This window comes from Perca flavescens, chromosome 19, assembly GCF_004354835.1.
Source record: "Perca flavescens isolate YP-PL-M2 chromosome 19, PFLA_1.0, whole genome shotgun sequence".
Lineage (NCBI taxonomy): Eukaryota > Metazoa > Chordata > Actinopteri > Perciformes > Percidae > Perca > Perca flavescens.
In genome coordinates, this window is record NC_041349.1 from 11090462 (window position 1) to 11116725 (window position 26264).

At 40.8% G+C, this 26264-nt stretch overlaps 1 protein-coding gene across 1 annotated transcript in view; it reads right to left on the reverse strand.

Moving 5' to 3' along the window:
- Positions 1-26264, reverse strand: part of col4a5 (collagen, type IV, alpha 5 (Alport syndrome)) — a 90881-nt gene that overhangs the window by 30163 nt on the left and 34454 nt on the right. The window contains 24 exon segments of the mRNA XM_028564647.1: positions 88-138; positions 141-237; positions 562-659; positions 824-928; positions 1036-1128; positions 2545-2713; positions 2793-2984; positions 4981-5051; positions 5504-5593; positions 6825-7112; positions 8434-8527; positions 10386-10427; positions 11068-11121; positions 11242-11286; positions 13143-13199; positions 13328-13381; positions 15790-15882; positions 17201-17242; positions 17386-17421; positions 17570-17632; positions 18750-18830; positions 19775-19801; positions 23009-23062; positions 23478-23540. Of these exon segments, the coding sequence (XP_028420448.1) occupies positions 88-138; positions 141-237; positions 562-659; positions 824-928; positions 1036-1128; positions 2545-2713; positions 2793-2984; positions 4981-5051; positions 5504-5593; positions 6825-7112; positions 8434-8527; positions 10386-10427; positions 11068-11121; positions 11242-11286; positions 13143-13199; positions 13328-13381; positions 15790-15882; positions 17201-17242; positions 17386-17421; positions 17570-17632; positions 18750-18830; positions 19775-19801; positions 23009-23062; positions 23478-23540 (2059 nt within the window).

Below are 26264 nucleotides of genomic sequence, written 5' to 3' on the forward strand. Positions count from 1 at the left end.
ACTTTTCCCTGCGACCTTCTAAAAAACGGTTTCGTCTCGTGGCGAATCTTTGGTCTGAACTGGTTCTTAACGGAACTGCCGAAAAACCTTTAGTTCCCGGAGAGCCATCAAATCCAGATCGACCAGGTGAGCCGGGGCGCCGGGGAAACCGGGATCTCCCTTTGGTCCGGTGAAACCTTTAGCTCCAGGTACCCCTGGTAAACCTGGGGGGCCAGGGAGGCCAAAGCCAGGCTCGCCCTGTCACACACACACACACACACACACACACACACACACACACACACACATTCAGGTTAATTCAATGTACAGTATACAATTTACCTTGTGATAAATATTATCCCATAACAAGAAAACAGGGCGACAATTGCCAAAAAAAAACAAGTACAATTCGGATTCAAATTCGATAATTAAAAAATCCGATACTATGTCTGTCTGTCTGTCTGTCTGTCTGTCTGTCTGTCTGTCTGACTGTCGACCTACCTATCCACCTATCCATCTATGTGTGAATTTCCCATTAGTATTAATAAAGTACCTTATCCATCCATCTATTTATCTATCTACCTTGGGTCCAGGAAATCCAGGCTGGCCAGGGAGTCCATCTACTCCTGGTCTGGCTGGTGGTCCTGGAGTTCCTGGCTGGCCGGCGATACCTGGGAATCCTGGAGGAGAAAAAATGGAGAGGGAGTGAGGACAAAAAAGGTGGGGATGAACAGAGGATTTGTGAGCAGACAAGCTCACAAATAGTGACTAGAGCAACAGGAAGCTGCAAAGGAAGACGAGGAGGAAGAAGGATGTGGGAGGAAGGGTTCACTGGCGTGTTTACCTTTAGCTCCGGGGGGTCCTGGGAGTCCGATGCCCGGGAGTCCAGGGTCACCCTTCGATCCTGGTAACCCAGGGAAACCATTTTGTCCGGGCTGACCTGGGTTACCTGCCAACCAATCAGACAGCAGAAACATGTCACCTTAGTTACCTGGAGTCAACACTGCGTGAAAAAAAAAAAGAAAAGTCCTTTACTTTAAAATGATAACTGTGTACCTGGTGAGCCGGGCAGTCCGGGCTCGCCATCCTGTCCTCGGGGTCCTGGTAAGCCTTTATCAGCCACAGTCAGGCCCGGTTCTCCTTTAGTACCTGCAGGGGGAGAAAACACCAGCGAAAGGAGTTTAAAGCATCTCTATAATATTTTATCAAGAGAGACAGAGAGAGAGAGAGAGAGAGCGAGAGAGAGAGAGAAAGACGGTAAAGACAAAGACTAATACAGAGTACGTTTACATGCACACCAATATTTCACTATGAATCTGAATATGACAATATACTGAGGTCGATACTTGTCATGTAAACAGCGTATTCTCTTTGGATGTCGTGAATAAAGACTTTTTCCCAAATTAAGCATTTTCAGATTAAGATATTCCGGTATTGGGGCGCCCGGGTGGCTCACCTGGTGGAGCGTGCGCCCCATGTACAAAGGCTCAGTCTTTGTCGCAGCCCTTTGCTGCTTTGCCGTCATTCCCCATTTCTCTCTCCCTTTCACATATTCAGCTGTACTATATAATAAAGGCCTAAAATTATTCTGGTTTTTGAAGCATTCTTTGGACATACAGCGCATTCGGCATCTGCGTCTCAATCAGGGTTTTTACTGCAGTTTGTGACAGTTTACGGCCTCATGCCTGTTTAGGCCTTACGGTCAGCTCTGTGCATTGCTATGGTTACTGTACACAAACCAGCTGACAGTTTGCATGGCTACATGTAAATGGGAATATTAGTGGAATATTCAATTTCATTAGCCATGTAAACAGCTTAGACGGAATATTGTCTTTTTTTTTTTTATAAGGGGGGACTGAATATTAAGTGCATGTAAATGTAGTCGGCGTCTTCTGTGAAATGGATGGTTTCAGTGAGTAGATAAAAAGGTGAAGTGTTCTGGTACTTAATATAACAAGAGTAATATTACACCACTGTGATATTGATTTGGTTTTTATTCAGCTCTACCGCAGGCTGAAGAACTATAAATACTCCTGGGCAGAAAGTTGTTGTGAACCGCGAAATATGGAATGAAGTAGGAACGTTTTGTGGTTGGGGGGGTCTTTTGGTAAACTGACTGAATAGTCTCGCTGTTTCTTTTCCTGCCCGGCTGTCTGAACGCCCCGCGACTCGACCTGGAACGTATCTTTAGTCAAGCAGAGAGCTTCTGGGACGTGCCGTGGAGCAGCTGGTGGAATATCAAACATTGACTTGAATGGCCGCGATCGCTCACGAGGGCCGCCACACGCCCGGAACGCAGCACCGACGCGCCTGGGGTATGCATATCATGGCTTTGCTGGAGGTGCCATTGTTCTGTACATGTGATACTGTCATAAAATTAGCTTTTTGTTTTCCTGGTTTTTTTAGCTCTTAAAGTTTAACAGATGTTGAGAGAAAAACTTTATTCTGGGTTGAGTCAAGTTTTGTGGGTTGGGACTTGTTAAACAAAAGTTGTAATGTACTACCTGTGAGTGCAAAAAAAAAAAAAAAAAAAAAAAAAAATCAATAAAGAAATTGTCTTCTTACCGGGTGCGCCGGGACCTCCAAGTCTTCCCGAGACGCCCTGGCTACCTTTTTCTCCGTTAGGTCCCGGAGGTCCGTAGCCAGGGCTCCCTGGAGGACCCCTGTCTCCTGGAATACCTGGGGAACCTGGCTCACCGGGGTTGCCTCGTTCTCCTTTCACCAGCAGAGAGCCCTGTCGAGCACATATTAAGTTATGAAGTGGCCCGTGGGACGGATGGATGGATCTAAATGACAGAGCGAGCGCCACCTACAGGAACTCCTTTGGGTCCCGGAGCTCCAGGCTGTCCATCGCGACCGGGCCGACCGTCCAGACCGGGGAGACCGGGGGATCCCGGGAAGCCGGTGTCCCCCTTCTCTCCCCGCAGGCCGCCGACTGTGATGGCTTCGCCCGGGTCTCCCTTCTCTCCGGGGAAGCCTGGAGAACCTTGAGGACCAGGGGGCCCCTGGAGAGGAAAGGACAGGGAGCAAAGAAGAAAATGTAGTTGGTAGATTTAGATTTTTGTTATTTGCCATAAGATCAAACTCAGACTCGCGGCCAGGCATCTAATGCTTCCACTGCATGGTAGGGCGCGACTCAACTTGCGACTTGTTAGGTTTTCTTTTAGCAAAAGTTGTGGATTGTGGAGACTACCTGGTACTTTTTTTGGTAGCACCTCGGTCGAGGTTCCAAGAGAGCTGAGCCGATTCTAGAAGGTAGAGTTAAAACACTGCAGACCACTGATTGGTCAGAGCGAACCGTCACTAGCGCGGCACAGGACATCCTGCACAAAACCAAACGATTTTTAAAAAACAGCCAAGCTACTGTCAAAAGAGGACGCGCATTTTTTATTCACTCGACCCAGATCTTTAAAAAATGGCAGCACAGGGGCGCCCGGTTAGGTCACCTGGTAGAGCATGCGCCCCATGTCCCAAGGCTCAGTCCTAACCACAGCAGCCCACAGTTCGTACCCGTCCTGCCCTTTGCTGCCTGTCTTCCCCCTCACTCTCCCCCCCTTTTACGTCTACCACTGGCCTATCAATTAATCAATCAATCAAAATTTATTTATAGAGCCCTTTAAAATCCAAAAGAGGACACAAAGTGCTTTACAGTAAAACAATAAATGAATACATGAAAGCCCTACAATACAAAACTCACACGACCCATAATACAAGTACAAACAAAAAATCCATACAATGAACCAATACGACCAGTATAACCAAACATGAATTGTCAATTTCAGTTTTGAAAGGCCAAAGAATAAAGATGGGTTTTAAGAAGAGACTTAAAAATATGTGATAAGTTAAATCGTTCCACAATTTAGGAGCTGCTACAGAAAAAGCACGGTCCCCTTTTTGCTTGCGCTTTGTTTTCGGCACAATTAGGAGCAGTTGATCGGCTGACCTGAGAGAACGGGTGGGTCTATAGGGATGTAGCAGCTCAGAGATGTAAGGAGGGGCAAGGCCATTTTGGCCTTTAAAAGCAAATAAAAGAATCTTAAAATGGATCCTTAAAGGCAACAAAAAAAGCTATCTTTAAAAAATGGCAGCACGCAAAACTGTGTAGCAGCAGATCAGACATATAACCGTTCAGTGCTTTATAAACTAACAGAGGTATTTTGAAATCAATTCTTTGAGGGACAGGAAGCCAGAGTAAAGACTTCAGAACTGGAGGGATGTGATCCACGTTCTTGTTCTTAGTGAGGACTCGGGCAGCAGCGTTCTGAACCAGCTTTCCGATTTTTTTTTAGGGAGACCTGTAAGAGGGAGTACTATCCGCAGAGGAAAACTAAAAGAAAAAAGAAAGGGAGTCGCGTCGAGCAGAGTCGTACCATGTAGTGCAGTGTTTTCCGTCAGTTTGTGGAAGACTTAGGTGTGCGTATTTGAAGAAAAATTGACGTTTTTCAATAAAAAAAAAAAAATGCAATTTGCCCATACATTGTTTTGTGGGAATGTGTCTCTTTTTGGTCATTTTTGTTTTCTTTGGGGTTGTTTGTCTCTGTGGTCATTTGGCGTCTCTTTGTAGTTTGTTTGCGTTACTTTGTGTTAGTTTTGGGTCTTTTTTCCCCCACATTTTGGACCATTACTATTTCCAATATCTGTGTCTGAAACGTTTGAAAAGCTAGAGCAGATAATAAATAAATGACACTCATAAAGCTTCAAGGCAGAACGTAAAGCTAAAGAAGTCCGACTACAATCATTAGATCTGATAAAAGTCTTTTGGTTACATTCATTCGGCACCTAAACTTTATAATGGCGGGGGAAAACCCTGTAGTGGAACACAGCACAAGATAACAGTTGACATCGGAAAGTAATATAAGCTTTATATTATACCAACCACTAATGTGAGGTAATGACAAAAAAGGTATTATGGCCTTAATTTAAAGCTCAAAGAATATCTTATTCCCCAATAATTGTGTTGAGATGATATGTGCCGTTTTAAGAAAAGTAAAAAGTACTAACAGGCGGTCCAACGGCACCAGATATTCCTGGAAATCCTCTGTCTCCTTTGATACCCGGGGAGCCAGGAGTTCCTGACGGAGGAGAGGGAAGGAATTACAAATACAGTAATAATTAGGGCTGTCCTCGACTAAAGAAATTCTTAGTCGACTAACGCTTATACGATTTTGTCGACTAATCGATTAGTTGATTTAATTGACAGATCTGTGCGCTTTGAGAGGTGGTTAAGATTAGAAAAGCACAATATAAATGTAGTTAATTAACCATCTGTAAAACTGAGTTTCTCCACAATTAATCCTGCAAAAGCACCACTTTAAATCTTGTGTTTACCATAAATGTGCTCAGAAGTTTCTTGGAAATGAGTAATTAAGCATGAATAAGCATAAAAAATAAAAAAACGATTAAAGACCGCTACAGTGCGTAGGAACTTGGCGGCTCTTTCATAAAACCTACTCATAAACCTACAAAGATTTCTACACAAAGCTGTCTGATGGGGAATCTGTTACTCTAAGTAGGAAGGTGTTACCAGGGAATCCGGGCTGTCCGGCAGGTCCGGGGGGTCCTGGGATGCCGGTGGTGCTGTCAAAGCAGTTCACACAGGTGTCGCCCTTCTCACCTGAAACGACAACAGATCACTGACTCGGGATCCATGTTTTCTTGCGCGGTGCCCGGCTACGCCCTGCAGTGCCCTGCAGGGCCCTGCTACACCCTGCTATGCCCTGTAGGGCCTTGCTTTGCCCTGCAGTGGGGGTTAGAAGTCATTCCTAAATAAAATGTGATGTTTTTCAATAATAAAAAAAAATTCACATCATTTTGGACCAGTATTATCACCACATTTGTGTCTAAAATGTTGGCAAAGCTAGAGCAGATAATGAATAAATAACACTCAAAAAGCTTAAAGACAAAACTTGCTAAAGAAGTTCACTGGGTGAACTACAATCATTAGATTTGAGAGAAGTCTTTTAGTCAGTTTTGATGCTTGCATTCATTTTACATTTATTTGTCTTAGGTGCTGCCCAAAACGGCTTGGGTGCTGCACCTAAGTGTTATAATGTTGGGGAAAACCCTGGAATCCACTTCTTCAAATTTTATTATTATCTTATGGCAACTTTTAAAGCCATTCCACTGTCGCGGACAAATTTCCAATATCGGAATGAAATCACGAGAGTCGGGCGCTCTCCCGTCATCTCAATCGTTTGGCGTAAGGTGGTCATAAAACTCGAGCTGTCTTAAGTCAGTCTTTTTCCCGTCTAGATGTTCCGACAAAATCAAACGTATTGGATATATTCGTAAGTTTAAAGTCTTGGTAGTATTATGAGATTGTCTTAAGATGTGACATGGTGTCAGACTTCAATCTTTTGTAGGATGGTAGGCATTAGCTATTAAACCAAACTTTTACAACTGTATATTACCGTAGTGAGCGTTGGACGATCCATTAAGGCTAAATAATTCATACCACCACAGAAATGAGTTGCATCATCGATAGAGACAGGGCGAATCGCGTGGGAGGGAAACTCAGGACGACACAATCTTCTGAACATAGCCATACTGAGAAATACAGAGAGAGTTGTGTGGCCCTGATAGTCTTACTTAGCTTTGTAGTAACTCATTTGGCAATGGCCTGAATGTAACAGACATTTATTAATATCAAAAAGTTACGCACTAAAGATATTGTTCTGACCAATTGCAGTTTAGGAAATACGTTTAAATACTCATCTGGCCAATGATGTGAATGTTGTCATGTGACTTGTGAACTACAGATGTGAAAGCACCCATACTGTATATTAAGCCATCACATCATGCTCACAGTGTTTTGGATGAACACCAGCATCTCTGTATTCTCTCACCTTTCTGGCCCGACTCTCCTGGGTAACCCGTCTCTCCCTGCACGCCGGGACGCCCGGGCTCTCCTGGAATGCAGTTTTGTCCTTCTGATGAAAAGCCTGGAGGCCCGGGGGGCCCAGGTAGACCCTGGGCACCAGGAGAACCCGAACGCCCTGGGGGACCTGGCAAAGACAGACCTGGACTGCCAGAGTCCCCCTTCTGACCTCTCTCTCCGGGGAAGCCTGGGGGTCCAGGCAGACCACCACCACCGGTAGCTGGAAGTCCCGGAGATCCTGGAGGTCCTGACAAACCTGAAGGAGACAGGACCAGAACCAGTTAAAAACTCACTTATTTAGAGCGAAAACTAACTGTGACATACATTTTTGATAGTTTATTTTTGGCATTTACCTATTTGAGTTCTACAAACAAAACGCAAGAACCAAAAAATGTTTTGGAGACATTTGATTAGAAATCTCCTTTTGCTCTTTTAAACCTCAGTGGACAGAGCCACAGAATAAAAAAACCCAATAATATTATATAAAATTCAGAGGCAAAAAATTCAGATACATAATTTCAATGCATAAATATTCAGTGCTAGAAATTCAGTGGCCTTTTTAATTTCAAAATCCAATGAAAGAGATTTACTTCCATGCAAACGCCACAGAAAATGCTAAATATATTGGTTAGCAAAAGAAAATGAAAACATTATGGAAATATAACTTTTCATGTGTCCACATGACGTTCACTACACTTTCAAATAAGGCCACGTCCACTTAGGAGACAAGTGGGGCAGCTACTTTAATGCGCATTCTTTAGTTTTAGGGAATCTTTTGGTTAAGTTAGCTAACTAGTTAGCTAACTAGTTAAGTTAGCTAACTAGCTAACTTAAGCTAACTAGCTGTTTTTTTTTTAACCTGTAACCAACATAGCTGTTTCCATTTGTTTCTATCCTTGTTTCTAAACTATGCTGTTTTGCGGCACCTTTTTTAATATTTATCTCTAGTTGTTATTGGTGTTTTTATACTGATCTCGCTATTGTTTTTCTTTGATTTTACTTTGTAAAGTGCCTTTGATTACCTTTTAAAAGCACTATATAAAATAAAAGTATTATTATTATTAGTCAGCCTGCTACTCTTCCCGGAAAAAAAAAATTAATTGAGAAGTTATATATATATATATATATATATTTTTTTTTTTTTTTTTGTAATATAACTGCACACCTGTTTCTCATCATCAGTTTAGCCACTCTGCAACGGTAACTATTGGCATTTGTTCTTTAGTTAGTAAGTAAGTATGTAAGTAAGTAAGGAACACTTTATTTATATAACGCTTTTAAAAACACACACAGTGACAAAGTGCTTCACACACACACACACACACACACACACACACACACACACACACACACACACACACACACAATACATATAACATTACAAAATACAAATTAACTTAAGAATACAGCATAATTGGGGTGCAGCACTTTACAAAAAGGCTAAAGTGTAAAGGTGGCTTTTTAAAAGACGCTTAAAACAGTCAAGAGATTTTCAGGTTTTCAGCGTTACTGAAACAACCTTTGTATATATGTTATATTTGTGTATTTATGTTTTGTGTCTGTGTGAGCACGTTTACCTGGTAGTCCTCTATCTCCCTTGAATCCAGGAGATCCGGGGAACCCTGGCTCGCCTTTAGGGCCGACCTGATCCGCTGTCTGCCCACCAATCACCTGGGGGCGCGACCAGGCAGAAAGCACATTCAGAAGAGACTGACGCAGGGTTATTTATTTTTTTTTTTTTTAATTCAACTAAGACGTTATTTGTTTATTTTATTAAGAAAGAAAGAAAGAAAATAAAGTCACACTGTTAATATATAACATCAATCTTTAAGTATATAGATCACCACCTCATGGTTAGAAGAAATGTTGCGCACTGAGCACCATTTATCTTTCTTTTTTTTTATTCTTTTCCACTTTTCTTGGCTCAGTTTTCAATTACAAAGTTAAGTTTGGTTTGTCATTGGACACATTCACACCAGATGCTAGAAAAACATATTTTTTCTTAATAAATAAACTGTAATATAAAAGAGATGAAAAGAAAAGCTTGATGGAGAGAAATGTCCCCACCTAGTGGTCAGAAAGATGTAGTGCACTGAGAAGCCATTTACCTAATTAGATCAGGGCACATGTCAAACAAATGGTTTTTGGCGCTTTTCTATGACAGTTTTGTTGTTTTTTTTCTGGCATTTTTGGGACATTTTTCTGTGCTTTTTTCAACGTTTTTGTCGGTTTTTTCTATAATGGCTGAGGACCTTTTTTGCTGACTTTTTTTAGCGCTTCATGGTCGACCAAACTGTAAGGGAGGAGACTTTATGAGACATGCAATAATACAGTGAAAAATATTTGACTTTTTCGATTAAGGCTGGGCAATATATCGATATTATATCGAAATCGATATATGAGGCTAGATATCGTCTTAAATTTTGGATATCGTAATATCAAGAGTTGTCCGTTTCTGGTTTTAAGGGCTGCATTGCAGAAAAGTGATGTCATTTTCTGAACTTACCAGACTGTTCTAGCTGTTCTACTATTTGCCTTTACCCTCTTAGTCATTGTATCCACATTAGTGATTATTTATCAGAACTGTCATCGCGTTAATGTTTTGTGAAAGCACCAATAGTCAACCCTACAATATTGTCGCAATATCGACATCGACGTATTTGGTCAAAAATCTCGCGATACTTGATTTTCTCCATATTGCCCAGCTCTATTTTCGATTAAATTAAAGCCCGTCAACAAACTACACTGTGTGGCCCTTGATGGGATTCTCATTTCACAGTGCGGCCCTTCTTCTGGTGAAGTTGAGTTTGACACTCCTGGATTAGGGAGTATTTTCTTTCCTTTATTAATTTATTAACTTCATATTATAATTGCCAAGTTGAGTTTTATGCTAATGGAGCTCAGCGTAAATTCATGCAGGAAGACTTTTAAACTTAATCACATTGTTCCTCCGCTAAATCTGAACAGCTGTTAGAGGCGCTCACTTTTATCTAACCAATCAGAAGCGGCCTCAAATTTCATGAGCAAATCACAGCATGACATCCCTGTTTTAAACCTGTCTCTCCCTGCTGCTCAGTTGTCATTTCAGGCTAAGAGCACAACCCTCCTCCTCCCTTTGCTCCTCCGGTCTTCATCCTGCACGGCTCCTGGTTCCTCCTCAGGCAAGACTCGGTCCGGTATTCGGGTTCCTCACACCACCATCAGTGTCAAGACCCCATCAGGGGATCAGATTCTGGCTTTCTAACCCCCTAAAAATATATATCATTTCATAATGATGGAGTCCAATCTCCAAAGACTGTACATGTTTTTTTATCCTGCATTTGTACAATAAATCTTTGCATATCTGTAGCGAAGTCTCTCCTGATTGAATTAGTGTTGTCCGACGTCTGCTACTGTCACGGCCTTGCTCCAGAGTACGTGCAGAGCGGAGAACAACATCCCCAAGGAAACTTAGCAGATAGCTGATAGACGCGGAAGAAAAGCTATAAGTGGATCCTGAGTTAAGAGTTGTTAAATGTAGAATACACACCACTCCTGGTGGGCCTTGGAATCCTCGATCACCTTTCAGTCCCTTAAAAAAACAACAACAAAAAAAAGAGCGGGACAGGGGCAAGTTATCAAAACAATCACCTAATGACTTGCTGAATATACAGTACAGGCCAAAAGTTTGGACACACCTTCTCATTCAATGAGTTTCCTTTTTATTTTCATGACTATTTACATTGTAGATTCTCACTGAAGGCATCAAAACTATGAATGAACACATATGGAATTATGTACTTAACAAAAAAGTGTGAAATAACTGAAAACATGTCATATTTTAGATTCTTCAAAGTAGCCACCCTTTGCTTTTTATTTAGTAAGGGAAAAAATTCCACTAATTAACCCTGACAAAGCATACCTGTGAAGTGAAAACCATTTCAGGTGACTACCTCATGAAGCTCATTGAGAGAACACCAAGGGTTTGCAGAGTTATCAAAAAAGCAAAGGGTGGCTACTTTGAAGAATCTAAAATATAAGACATGTTTTCAGTTATTTCACACTTTTTTGTTAAGTACATAATTCCATATGTGTTCATTCATAGTTTTGATGCCTTCAGTGAGAATCTACAATGTAAATAGTCATGAAAATAAAGAAACACATTGAATGAGAAGGTGTGTCCAAACTTTTGGCCTGTACTGTAGTTTTAAAAAAAGGTGTAGAAAACCCACTCTCTCTCCATCCCTGCCTGGAGGACCTGGCGAGCCCGAGTCTCCTTTGGGCCCCTGATGGTGAACAAAGGAAAAAAAAGTGAGAAAAGAACGTTAGACACAAGAGATTTTTAACAAAAAAACAAACAAAAAAAAAAGGATTATGAATTAGTCTAGTTTGTTGGCAGAACTCACGGGGTAGCCTGGAGTACCGGGGTCACCATCTTTGCCTGGTTTGCCCTGCAGGTAGAAGAAAACAGTGATCAGGATTTGAGGTCCAGACGGACATTTATGTTCTGTGTTTGTTTTTTTTAAATATCAAGCATTAACATGTGTGTGTCGTCTTGTGCGTCTACATTTTGATGTTCAGACCTCACAAGTGAGGATGTTTTTTCAAAAAAGGGGACAACTTTGCCCATCCTCGTTACTTCAAAAAGCTGTTTAAATGTTAGGACTTGGGTTTTAGGATTTCTGTTAAGGCCTCGGTGTGCTTCCAATGAAGTGACAACATTTTGTACGAATATGTCGAAAAATTAGAACAAAGACAGCCATTGTAGCTCCGTCAAGGCTGCATCCTGGCACTTTTGGGTGTCTTTGTAAAGATTCAATGCAACAAATAGTACAAATTGGGATAACGGCGCTCAGTCACTCTATGAAGGAATTCATGGAGTTGCATCCAGAAAAGTTACTAAAAACTTTTGGACGCCAACAGTAATTCCACTCCACTAATTCCGATGAAAAGTAGGGCTGCAACTAACGATTATTTTAATAATCGATTTATCTGTCGATTATTTTTTCGATTAATCGGATAAAAAAAAAGCATTAATTTACATCAACTCAATACATAAATACTTGTTGTTTTAGTTAATAGTTGTGTAAAGGTAAGTAACCCAAATAGATACAGACAAGACACACACAGACAGACAGACAGACAGACAGACAGACAGACAGACAGACACTTATTCATTAAATTATTACCATCATTGTAGTAAGTTCAAGTTAAGTTCGTTTATACACCACACACTAATATATTTGTCAACAATAACTGATATGGGACAAAGCACATAATATATACTGTACATGACAACAGATTGAAAAATTAATGGGCCAAAAAAGGGGAGTGACTAAAACCGTGTCTTTAGTCTTGCAAACTACACCACCCCTGCTTTATTACTGTTATTAACGAGCTAACGCTAGCTTGTCATGCTAGTCAGCTGGATAACGAGTAAACAGCAGCACCAGAAGAGCTACTGGAGGGACGGTACGTTCCTCACTTCAGAACGGAACAGAAGTAGGATAGTGTAGTGACTTTACCCTGCTGTTGAACTCCCTTCCTCCTCATCACGGACTCCAACAGGTTTACTTTTTAGATGCTGACTCATCACCGTGGTGCGCCCGTCCCATGCCGTGTCGCTTTTGCTTATCTTGCAATTAACACGTTTTTGATTTATTTAGTGTGAAATGCTCACACACCTTGGATGACTTGGGTCGTACTGATTTCTCTGCCTCCGCCGAGTGTTTCAGAACAACGTTACGGGTCTCTCCGGTCCCTCTACCCCCAATTTGCTCTTTTTTCTTTTCTTTCGCTCCGCGCTGCTCCGCTCTGCGCTCAACTCAATTTTTATTTTTATCTCCGCGACTAGGTTGCCTAATAGTTGCGCAACACAACGAATCGATAATTAAATTCGTTGCCAACTTTTTTAGTAATCGAATTTTATCGATTTTATCGATTCGTTGTAGCAGCCCTAATGAAAAAAAAGATTTAAGGCATTTTAGGCCTTAGGACAGCTTAGACATGAAAGGGGAGAGAGAAGGGGGAAAGACATGCAGCAAAGGGCCGCAGGTCGGAATTGAACCTGCAGCCGCAGCAAGGATTGAGCTGCTGTGCATGAGGCGTATGCTCTACCAGGTGAGCTACCCAGGCGCACCAGAAAAGAAATTGCTTTTAGATGATTCAATAAAAGTACTTTGAAGCAAACTGAGGGCTTTAGAATCGAAAAAAGGGTTAAGTGATGGTAAACGTTATCGGAAAGTATGTCAACGAATTGTCCTACTAAGTACAATTATTTATCTGTTTATGTGCGATCTGTCCTTACTCGTTTGCCTGGTTCTCCTGGTTCTCCCTTGTCTCCTTTCTGGCCACCCGCGGGACCCTACAACAACAACAACAACAACAACATGGCTTTTCAAAAGAGTACAGGGCTTTTTCTGTATCTCACCAGTCAACTTTGATCTCTCTCAACAACATTACGATGTTCACAGGTGGGGAATAGATACTTACAGGAGGTCCTGGATAGCCGGGTTCACCTGGGGAACCTGGAACACCTGGATCACCCTACAGAGAAAACATTAGAGTTTCAACCAAGCTATTTGACTGATTGAAAATGCCCGATGGCGGGTATCTGAGCTTTACCGGTTGCTGATGGAACCTACAAGGCAGGTTTTAACTACAATACAAACTGCTCATTAGAGATTTATAAGTACAGTGCTGGGCATTGGCATCAGATCTTTTGTGATATAATACCACAACGTGAAATAATATCAATACAAAATATCTGTTTAATTTATAAAATTAGACATGCTTTAGCACCTCCTCCACTATGTGATTTTATAAATTTCAGATCCAGTGAGGTTAGGTTAACTAGAGGGGCAGTGAGGGAAGACTGCATTATCCCACAGAGAAAAACAGCTTTTGGTCAGGCTGTCTTCTCCGTAAGAGCAGTTCAGCAATGGAACACAGTGCCGGCAACTATTAGAGAGTCTTTGTTATTCTTTTCGTTCAAAAAGAATGCAAAAAAATGGCTGGTAGAGAGCCAAACTTGTGGGCACTAATGTTATCCGTGTGCAGTTATACGTTATATAAGTATTTTACTGGAATTGTATTTATTGGAATTGTATTAGCACTTTTGAGCTAACTCTGGAACATTTACATTGTTTCAATGTTGATTAATGCTCACTGTCCCCTTTCAAAAATAAATAAATAATAAAAAAATAAAAAAAAAACAGGAAAGCACCTGATTAAGAAAACGTTCCAAAAACGGCATTGTACTCTAACTCATTCCTGCGCTGTTTTTGAATTTATAGCCTTTGTGCATCATCAAACACTCACAATATGGGCAAAACAAAGTAACGAAATATCTAAAAAGTGTCTAACTGTTCTGTAAATATACTGAGTTACTGTACGGAGCAACAGGTGTAGAAATGGTCTGCTGCCATCAAGTGGCTGAAGTGAAAGTTGCAGCATCTAGTAGTTTCTACAGGACAGACGCAAAAATGTGGTAATATGAGCCATGGATTGATTATTTATTGTTTTGGCCTGAACCCTGATGGAAATAGTTCTTGCACTTTCCATTAGTTCACATTTTCTCATGAAAACTAGGTTAGTTTGGTTAGCCTATTTAAAGTCCATTACAACTATTTAACTTGGCATCGTCTTCAATGTCACCTGTCAGATTAGATCCAATCAGGGCTGCAATTGAGGATTATTTTCAATGTCGACATCAGACAGATTATCAAAATAGTAGCCGATTAATTTAATAGCTGACAGCTAATTGATTAATCTTTGCAGCTCTAGATCCAAACGAGCTCTGCTGCATCTTAATTGAAAAAAAAAAACCTAGCTATAAACAACTGGACCTTTGAGTGATTGGAAGTTATGAGTGATTTGTATTGTATGCTTTCTATTTAATGCACTATTGTTGTCCAGTGTTGGGAGTAAACGTGTTACAAAAGTAACGCAACGGAAGTTATGTATTCCTTTTTGCTGTAACGCAGTAATATAACGCATTACTAATAACAATTCGGTAATAATACACCCGTTACAATCTCAGAAATGCGAGTCACACCCCATTTTAACCAGACATTAAGTGGTATTTTGTTATTTCCTGTTGCTGGAATTCAATGGTTGAGATGACTGATGAGATGGAGTCAACATTTGCAAGATGGACATACTCCCATTATTTTCAGGATTCACTACGCTGCGTTGAAGTGAGGTATCCCGTCACTGTTCCCGCGGTCAGCGCCAGAACCAGAGACGGTACGGACAACATCTGTGTCCCAAGGGGGAACGGTACGGACAACATCTGTGTCACAACAGGTAACGGTACGGACATCTTTGTCCCAAGGGGGAACGGTACGGACAACTGCTGTGTCCCGACAGGTAACGGTACGTCAGCGCAGACAGCTGTGTGTCCGAGCAACTGACAGATATAAACATATCGGGGATTAACGTTTAGGCTTGCTACATGTAAATATATTAGCATTAGTTCTAATCAGTGGTGGAAAGTAACTATATCGTACTTCAATACAATTGTAAGGTAGCCTACTTTTAATTGAATGTTTTCAATTTTTCCTACCTTATGCTTCTACTCCACAACAATTTAGAGTCAAGTAGGCAATTGTAGGCCTATGTTTTTACTTCACTATTTTAATTTATAGCTTGGTTTGCAGATTCAGATTCATATAATACAACATATTATGAATATGAATAAATAAATCATAATGTATTCAACTGGATAAAGAGGAGACTTTATCGATCCCGTAGTGAAATTCACAAGCTACCTGCCAAGTCATACGTCTGCGGTTATTTTGGTGAAGGGAACTGAAAAAGGTAGTGTAAAGCATTACAATTCAGGGACAGTAATATTGGAACATCACTAATTACTCTCAAATGACAGTAACTAGTAATCTCTATTGTATTACATTTTGGAAGTAACTCTCTCAGTGCTGGGCTGGCAGTGTTACCTTGTCTCCTCTCTGAATCTCTGTCTCAGGCGGCCTCTTCTGTTCTCCAACTTGCCCGGGAGGACCAGGAGGTCCTGGCAAACCTGTATCACCCTGTGTTCACACACACACACACACACACACACACACACACACACACACACACACACACACACACACACACACACACACACACACACACACACACACACACACACACACACACACACACACAACTTATGGGCTTTTCATTTGATTGTCATGTCTCGTAATCCACTTTCAATGCGAGGCGAGCGGGCAGGTAGGGGGGTGCGGGCAGTTTGACAGGTGACGCGACAAGCGGGTGCAATCCCGTGAAACTGTCGCGCTCGTCCCACGCGCACCCCCACCCGCTGAAAGAGTTGAGTTGTCTCAAACTGTTCCCTACGCGAGCGCAAATCTATGAACAAGAGATCGACTCTTGCCGTTTGTGAGTTCCCTAAAATATAAAACTGTTTTCTAAACAGTTATCGGGACATAGACAGCGGGGCTTTTGCTTGTCAGACCATCGGCACAAGACTGAATTTATCGGGTAACGTCAGTAATTATGAGTATGCTAATTTAGCTAACTTTAGCTATCAACACTAACAGTCCGTGGTTAGGAAAGACTAGTATTACCACCATTTGTTATAAATCAACCTGGGATTAGGGATATAGGATAGCCTGGAAATCCAGACCCAAATCCGAAAGATTAAGGGTCTGGCATCGAGTAATGAAAATGGCCCAACTCGAAGGGCGGCACCAAGCATGCATTTGAAAATCTCACTGCACGCAATTGGATAACACTACGACCAATCACAACAATACACGGGGTGGCGTATAGCTTAGCTACCGGCGGAGTTAACTGGTAGATTAAACTCTTGCCGTATCCGGTCGGCAAAACAGCAAAAACGTCCTTCTTGCAAAGGAACGATTCTAGCGCCGCCTTCTGTTCCTCTTTTAGATAAAAAGCCAAGTCTAACGCGTTCATTGTAGCGGCCAAAGCCGTTTCAAACAACTGGTGTCCATCCGTGGCCACCTTGCAATGTTTAGTAACGACTTCGACGTCGCAGCGCTGTCGTCATATGTTCAGCTCGCCTCTGGCCCGTCTATATCAGATACACCGATGTGATTGGTGCAGCTAGAAGGGCATAGTTAATGAGCATCATTACTGAATGCCAGAGTGACTCGCTGAGCAAATTCTAATTGTGCTCTCGCGAGAACTCTGGATTTCCAGGGTACGGCAGGGATACTGTAGTGCACAGAATCCACCATGGTTACCGCTCATTGATCGCTTTACTCGCCGAGCGTTGTCCTTCACATGAGGAGCGCAGTAGACCCCGCAGATCCACGCGACTACGCAGGCAAAGTGTCGCAGAAGATGCCAGTCAAGCTTTTACACAGCATTAAATACCTTCTCTCCTTTGGGTCCTTGGAAGTTCAATCCCATGTTCCCCTGTTGGCAAAAGCAAGAAGAAGCCATCAGTTACTTAGCCGTCAAACGGAATGCGAAAATGACTCATTTAGAGGGAATGCGTGGTCATCCCGTCTTCGTAAAAATACGTTTTTTAATATTGACTCCTGAATGTTTGGACTCACCTTTGGTCCGGGAGGTCCTGGGGGACCTGGACGACCCTGAAAAAACAACCCCACAAAACAAACACTGTTGGTCTATCATTCACTCCAACATCGTTAATGGTTCAATTGGTCATTCAACAGAAATGAAAAAAAAAAAAACCATATATAAATATATATGAAATACAAAGATTTCTTCCTACATTACCTCATATCCTCTGGGTCCTGGAGGGCCGAGTGGACCTTGCAAACCAGCGGGTCCAGGATCTCCCTGTGTCGTGAACACAGAAGAAACATACATAATTTAAACAAATTCTTTAAGAAATACTTTCCTGTGAAAATTCATCTTTTACGAGCATTTATGGCTAGGAATCTTCATTTATTGTCAAATTAGTTGTTACACCGTTTGTATAAGAGATGGAGATTCACATGGATTTCACGCCTCACGCAGACTGATCTCATGAAGTGGCGTATGTATGACACTGCCAACACGTATGCCATTTGGCGTGTTATCAAGACGCATAATCGCTTTTTAGCATGTTTATCAATGGCGTTTGGAATCCATTGACTTCCATTACCTTGCGATTGCGTGTCAATTGACGCCGTAGCGAGTAGTATGAAAGCCCGAAAATCCGCGTAGGGAGGTTGGTCATGGTGGTGGATGGGTCAAACAATCCAGGACTTTCACCCGGGAGACCGGGGATAAGTGTCCTGCGTGTCACATTTCCTAAACCCAACCGTCCCGTTCTTCTTTTCCTAAACCCAACCGTCCCGTTCTTCTTTTCCTAAACCCAACCGTCCCGTTCTTCTTTTCCTAAACCCAACCGTCCCGTTCTTCTTTTCCTAAACCCAACCCGTCTGCCGTATACGGCGTAGACATACACGCGGATAGCTCAAAATGCGTACAGATAACACGCCACTTGGCTTCATAAAGTGGACGTGTATGTTTACGCAAAGTCATGATGTCACGTTGCCTCGCGTGTGCTCTGAAAGATGAACGGGGTTTATACTAAATGTTTGCCAATAATTGAGAATTGAGATAGTTGAGATAAATACATGAGGCATTTTCTCTATATATTTGACATTTGTCAATTCAGAGGCAGGAATATAACTCTTTGTAATATTTCAGCAATTAAAAGACCAGAGTTAAAGAATAGGTGTGTCCATCCACATTAAAGAAAACCATGACATGCAGTTTCCCCCCATTGTGTGGCTTTAAGGTTGGAATAATCCTCTTTTCTTTTTCTTTTCTTTTTTTGCCATCTGACAGCATCATTTCTGTTCTCAGCTTGTTCCAGATCTTCATTGAATCTAGCTGACGTTTACAATGCCCGTTATGCAAACCCAAGATAACTTTTTTAGAGGTTGAAATACACAAAAAAACTCACAGGAACTCCAGGTAATCCGGGTAATCCAACTGCTCCTTTCTCTCCAAAACGATTGGTGGAGATCACATCACCTGGGTCGCCCTGTGGAGGAGAAACACACGATGAAAAGTCAGCGGCATGTGATCAACAAGCTAAGAAGCCTCCGCTATTTACGACACTGCTCCCCAGTTCTGTTTAAATAAACAGCACCATCTTGTGGCGAACACAAACAATCCAATTGGACGTTTTTTTATATTATAAGAATCTATATCTTAGTAACTAAAGAACAGCTGATAAAACAGAGGGAGAATTTAGGGTACTTTTATAATAATGACAGCCTCAACAGACAGAGAAAACTTTTGCAAAGATCTCACTTGTTAAAGAGTATAACTTTGAGCCTGAAACACTGCCGACTCGAACACAGTGCTGTATGATAGAATACACTGTAATACTAAGCCAAGAGAATAAGAAATAGACCTAAACTTTGTTTGCATGCTATTATTACATGGCAGAAGATGAAGAACAACAAGTAACACATTCTATTTTTCGTATTGTATGCATGTTAGATATATTTGTTTATGCTTTAATTATATTATTATTTTAGCTGAAGTCCATGTACCGACACGTATCTTCCTTAACCCTTGTGTTGACTTCGGGTCAAATTGACCTGTTTTCAATTTTTGTTTTGTATCAGAAAATATGGGACGTAGAAATAAGCGCTGAAAATGTGTAGAAGAAAAACTAAACAATTTAAAATGTTGGAAAAAGCAAAAATTAACTGAAAAAAGGCATCAAAAACGTTGAAATGTTTTTTCAAGGTTGACGGGAAGACAACACAAGGGTTAAGCTCTATGTGCCCTGTTTGTATGAATTGTATACATGTCCCGGGACGTCCCTAGATAGGTGAAGATCTCAAACCCCCTCCCCCCTCTCAATGTCAAACCCAATGTTATGCCCTTGCTTGGCTGACTAGATCTCTAGGAGCTATGATTCTTTGTGCCAGTAAGAATGAGAAAAGTGAAAGTTGTCCCACACTAAACACTTACCTTTTGTCCTGGCAGACCAGGTGGACCCTAGAAATGAGATAAAGAAGAAAATGTAACCAACAAAAAAAAAGAACATTAATTGCTAAACAGTCTGATAACGAACAAAATGAATTACTATTATGTTTACTGTAAGACCCGCTGTGTTTTAATGTGCTGGGTAATGTCATTTTTCCCAACATGCGCTACATTAATATCAATGTGACACACCTCACAAAAAGAGTGGAGGTTGTGGATATGACTAGGGTAAGATGCATGTAAATTGTTGCGCCCAACGCTGTTGAAATTTACAGATATATTTTAATTTCTTTGCGGGAACACCTCCTCCCCCTGCCATTTTTATAGGCTCGCATTCGGGTCTGAACTTTCCGCAAAGCTTGCGCAGAGATGAACTGCGCAACTGGGTTATAGGTTGCCAGGTTGAGGTGACAAACGGGTTGAACATTGTATATGGTGTGTGGATTGTGTGAAGAGACTCAGAAGAGAGTTTGCATATTCAGACTGTGAAAGAGGTTGTTGTGAGTCAGCTGTGTGGTAGCCTACATAGAAAATGTAATTATTGTTTTGCTGGATTTGCAAAATTCTAGGATGGCTTTGGAACTTTTTTGCTCACTTTTTCAGGGCTTTATGTGGACCAAACTGTAAGTGAGAAGACTATATGGGACATGCAATAATTAAGTCAAAGATATTTTACTTTTTCGATGAAATAAAAGCATGTCAATCAACTATACATGATGTGATTATCTTTATCCAGTGTGGCCCTTTGTGAAATTGAGTTTGACACCCCTGCGCTAGAGTCATAGTGAGAGAAACAGAGTGTCTCCCCTGTGCTTTCTGACCATGGTGAGAAATCTGTAGCAGTAAAAGTTAACCCTCTCCTTGATTCCACGTTGTTTATGGAGAAGGAGAACCAGGAAATGAGTCGGGGGAAATGCAATGCTACCAAGCTACGGCCGAGCGGCGTGCGTCGTCTCGAAATGCAGTTACTTTTATTTTTTTCTCTCGAGACCAGTGTTGGGAACGTTACTTTAAAAAAGTAATTAGTTATAGTTACTCACTACTTGTTCCAAAAAGTAACTGAGTTAGTAATTGAATTACTCTATAATAAAAGTAGCTCGTTACCAGGGAAAGTAACTATTTGCGTTACTGTTAAAAGAAAGTTGCTCCATATAAACTTATTGGAAATTGATTTATTTGAAACAGGGACAATGCACAAATAAACATTAAACTTGTTAAACAAGAGAATATGTCTTGGGCCAGGTTATAGCAACAATTGCTAATTTCCACCTGTAGTCCCTACATGACACACACAGGCCTACTTTTAACAACAAACCTGCCTATCATACGGTTGACTTCAGCCTGTGTCATAGGTTTTTGTTGTGAGGCAGAAAGATCTAGCTTTTGCTGCTTGGAGGACTTTGCTCCGAGTCCTTCTTTGCTAGAGGATGGCGAGCTATCATCGGTGGTGGAGGTATCGGTGTTTCGGCCACTAGCTTTAGATGCGTGTCGTTGTGAGATGCTTCATTAAATTAGATTTGCTTATAACGGATGTCGACAAAGTCTTCGTTCCTGGACATAATGTACAGATTACATGCACGTTCTTGCCTTTGACCACAATGAATTTGAAGTAGTGCTTATATCTCCACCTTGAAAACGACAACTTTTCATCGAATTGCTCCTGACTCGCCATCTCTGCTGCTTCATCGAATCTCCGTTTAGCTTGCGTGTGTGCTTCCATGTGTGTAAAAACACTGGCTCTGATTGGCTACCATGAAACATGACTTTGCCTTAGCCAATCATAATCACTTACCTCGTTATTAACCCACCTCCTCACTAGCTGCGAGCCAGGGTTGCGTTCGGATTACACAGTTTATTCAATCAGTGCATAGTAACGCACTGCATTTAATGTCCAGTAACGTTAACGGCGTTGTAACGACGGGAAAAGTAATTAGTTAGATTACCCCGTTACTGAAAAAATAACGTTGTTACCTAACTAGGGGTGGGAATCACCAGAGGTACCACGATACGATATTATCTCGATACTTAGGTCACGATACGATATTATTGTGATTTTAAACATATTGCGATATTCTGCAATATATTGCAATTTATTACCTTTTTTCCAACTTCATTATTATGTCCCCAAAGGAAAACTTTGTCAACATCTGTTTGTTCATCTCACATGAATTTTATTGCTGTAAAATGTGACTGTCAAGCTGACTAACTAACCAGCACTTTAATGAATATGTTATAAATGTTGTATACACCTGGCAAACTGAACTGTTTGCATTTTTAATTAAGGTGGACTAGACTGTAATACCAACAGGTATGCACTGCTGTGCTACTACAGGTATTTTTTACAATTAAAATGAGTACAAAAACGGCGCAACGGAGTCACGTACCTTGGTTCCGGTGTTTTTAGCAAGTGACAAAATCCTTCATTTTCCACAACGTTGTATGGACGCAGGTCTTTGCACATGAAGTAGGCGATGGCTTGAGTTATTTTCTTAGCTCGCTCTGAATTGGGAGGTAGCTTTGTCAAGCTAAGTGTGTCCAGTGTTGGTTGGTTTTTCGGCGGAGCTGGTTTAGCATTAGCTTTACCGTCCTCGGCTAACGCTAACTCTGGATGGTGGCGCGTGAGATGAGCCCTCATGTTTGTGGTATTCCCTGAGTATTTTATTTGCATACGACACTCCTTGCAAATCCCATGTCTCATGTCCATCTCAGTTGTCCCCTCCTTGTTAAAAAATCCGAAAAAAGTCCAAACACTTGATTTAAACGCAGATGGTGCATTTCTGATTTCTTTCTCTGACGCTGCCATGTTTATTTTATCTACATCCTCCTGCACGCTGACAGTCACCCCGCTGACCTCACCAGAAAACAAACAGCGCCATCTGGTGGACTGAATAAGCAATTGATTTTATTATTATACTACCAAAAAGTTAAATTCTGATGTGCAATTTAAATAATAAAAGATCGATACTTGGCGCCTGTGTATCGATACAGTATTGCCACGAGAAATATCGCGATACTATGCTGTATCAATTTTTTCCCCCACCCCTATACCTAACGCCGTTCTTTTAAACGGAGTTATTCCAAACACTGCTCGAGACGTGCACGTCAGGCTACGCCATAGGGTCCGTGCCTCCATGTACCTACCTACGTACATAGCCACAGCGTAGATTTAACGCATTTAACGCATTCAATGTGTTTTTCTCTTCAATGCTGCAAACTCACCGGCCGTCCTTGCTGTCCTGGGATTCCTGAACTTCCTGGGAAACCCCTTTCACCCTGGAGAGAAGAGGAACACATTTAACACACAGCCCAAGAATAATACATAAAAAATGTATATAAAAATTCTCAAGAAAAAGCTAGTAAGTGGACCTTGAGTTATTCCTTTCTTTGTCATATCCCATTAAAGGGTCAAAATGTTATTACACAAAATGTCAACTTACGGAGCAAAAAGATGACCAAATGTAAACAATATTCAAAGCTGGCACAGATTAGCCTTGATGCAAAATTATTACTCATTATTATCCTTTAACAAATATGTCATATGCAACTTAATTTTTAGGTGGGGGGGGTTCCCTCATTTTTGCAAAACATCTGTATTGTCAGAATGTATCTCATTCACTGTCATTTGTTTTAAATACCGTTTTTAATTTTATTTTTCATTTTTCGGATGATTTTTCATCCGATAGCGTACCTTTGTACCGTTGCATCCTGCCAATCCTCTCGGACCTGGAGGTCCGTCCTGCCCGGGCAGACCCTGAGGAAACACAAAGGAAACAGGAAGTTACATCACACGTGCTACCTCTGTGTTTTTGCAAAGTAGTGTGGTCATATGCTGCGTTCATTGCCCCCTGGGAGTAACAGGGGCCGCCCCCGTGGTTACGTTTTCTTTCCCCGACTGGCAGCGTTCACGTGGTCGGGATCGGATGCGTGTTCTTCTTCTTCTGTTATATTGGGTGTTTGGCATAACAACTTTTTGCATGACTGCCACTAACGGTTGGCCGTAGCCTAAAGCATCAGGTGTGTGAAAACATGGAGGCCACAATACCAAAAGATGTGCTGCTGTTTTCTTATGCGAGCATACAAACAGCACATCGCCAGGTGTGTGTTTGGGTTATCTGCAGGACAACAAATGGGAAAGGATAATGTGTTGTTTTTTTTATACATGGGCCTATTTATGAATAATTTTAAACATGTTATGTCTGTGCATGTTTCTTGGCAGAGGCGTTTGTCCACAATAAACAGTTTATTATCATTGAAATATGTTCAGTGACCCAAAGTCGCCTCCATCAAACGTCAGTTGTCAACAACACGTCACCAACTGGGAAACTCGGTCAGCAAAATCCAGCCCGAGTTTCCCACCTCTGATTCCTACAGGAAGTGACGTGGACGATGACGTTTTCACTTGGGAAAATGTTTTTTCCGATGTCTATGAACGCAGCATGATATAATTTAATGCTTTACTTCCTCTTGCTCTTACAAACAATAAAAGAAGCAACATGTTTTTAGAATATTACAGAAACGGATTTGATGAAACCCCCTGAAGTCGAATGAATTGTACTTTCCTAATGTCGGTCCTTATTTTAAGATTTTCAATTATTTAATAATAACTCATTTAGAATATTTATTTGTCCGTCTATTTGTATTCATACTGTACTGCATTGCAATAGAATTTGTACAATCCATTGAAAAACTTTTTTTTAACCTAATCTGAGTAACCTAATCTCGCTTACTTCTACTTAACGTTTTTATGTAGGTCTTATTGTAGATATGTTACTTGTTTACTTAATGACTTGCTCTTTTCTTACTCTTATTTTACCTTGAATGTGGCTGTGAGCAACTGCTGATTCTGTCATTGCATTTTTATCATTTATTTTACTTTCATCACGTTGTGCCTCACACGATATGTAAACTACATTTTCTTTGCTAAATAAAGCTTTGTGTAAAAATTATTTCAGTAGGATTTTAGACAAGGATGAAAGTTAGAAATTACATCCAAGTCATGGTTTTTGTGTGTAATTTGTAAAAAAAAAAAAAAAAAAACAGTCACTTCTACTGCGGTATTTATTTATTTTTTTATCTCAAGTAACGTTACTTTAGTTACCTAGTGAAGAGTAGCCTACATTTCTTTCTATTTTCCTTGTAGTGACTCAAAAACAAAGACTGGAACAAAATAATAAATATCACAATATAATTTAGATATATAAAATAAAGAATTATGTCATTAGGTTAGCATTATTGTACCTCGGAATAAAAAAAAAAGTTGCATCTACCTTATTAATTACTGGCCAACCGGAGGGGACGCTAAGTGACCAAATCAAACACACCCCACATGTTCACGCTGCGTTTAGCTAACATGCTAAATGCTAAAATGCGCACTTCTGGAACTTTTACCTTCGGTGATTTTCTGCAGTTTGTGACTCACTTGGGTCCGGCCCTTCGATGGAAACGGAGTGTAACGAGCTGACAATGTTGTCTGACATGAGGCAAGTTCGTGACAATAACCGTGGGAGGCCGAGTGGACGAGTTCTATTTTGATTTGAGCAGCTGCTTCCGGGTGCCCACGACTCTCAGAGACTGGTCAGTCAACCACGGACAAACTCTTCCTATTCGCTTTAACCAGTAAAACTCAACGTCTGTGTTGCTATGCAACCTTTCTGATAATGATAATGGTTATGGCGTTTCTTACAGTCACCACTGATGAAAAGTAACTAAGTACAAGTACTGTATTTATAATTTAAGCTAGGCTACTTGTACTGTACTTGACTAGTTTAATTTCTGCTACTTTATACTTTTTACTACCCTACATTTTAGAGGGAAATATTGTGCTTTTACTCCATTAACATCAGTCTGACAACTTTAGTTACTTTGCAGATTCAGATTAACAATACGTGCAGTTTAGTGTCCCAAATTCCCCATACAATGTCTCTAATTAATTATTAACCTGCTAAACCACCTGTGCTACCCTAACCCTACCCCTAATTAACCCTAACCTTACCCTGTCTCAGATAAGACCCTCATCATTTGGGACACTTAGTTTTTGGGAAATAATTTGTGACACTAAACTGCACGTAAGCCAATATGGAATATAATAAATTAATAAATTGTATTATTATTATTATTATTATTATTATTATTATTATTATTATATCAATATGTATATTACTTGTTCCCTGGAGGGGAAACTCACAAGCTACCCAACAGTATGCAAAGTAATGTATAAAACATAAATAACTGAACTTAAATTTACCTCCACATTTACCAGCTGCTGTGTAAAAGCTACATGCTATTTGAACACTTTTTTTTTTTTTTTTTTTTTTTTTTTTTATTAGGGGAACATACACTACCGGTCAAAAGTTTGGGGGTCACTTAGAACTTTCCACTCTATTACAGACAGAATACCAGCTGAGATCAGTTGCATTGTTTGTTTTTTTTTAACCAGCAGCAGTTTTCAGATTACATTATGTGCTTACATAATCGC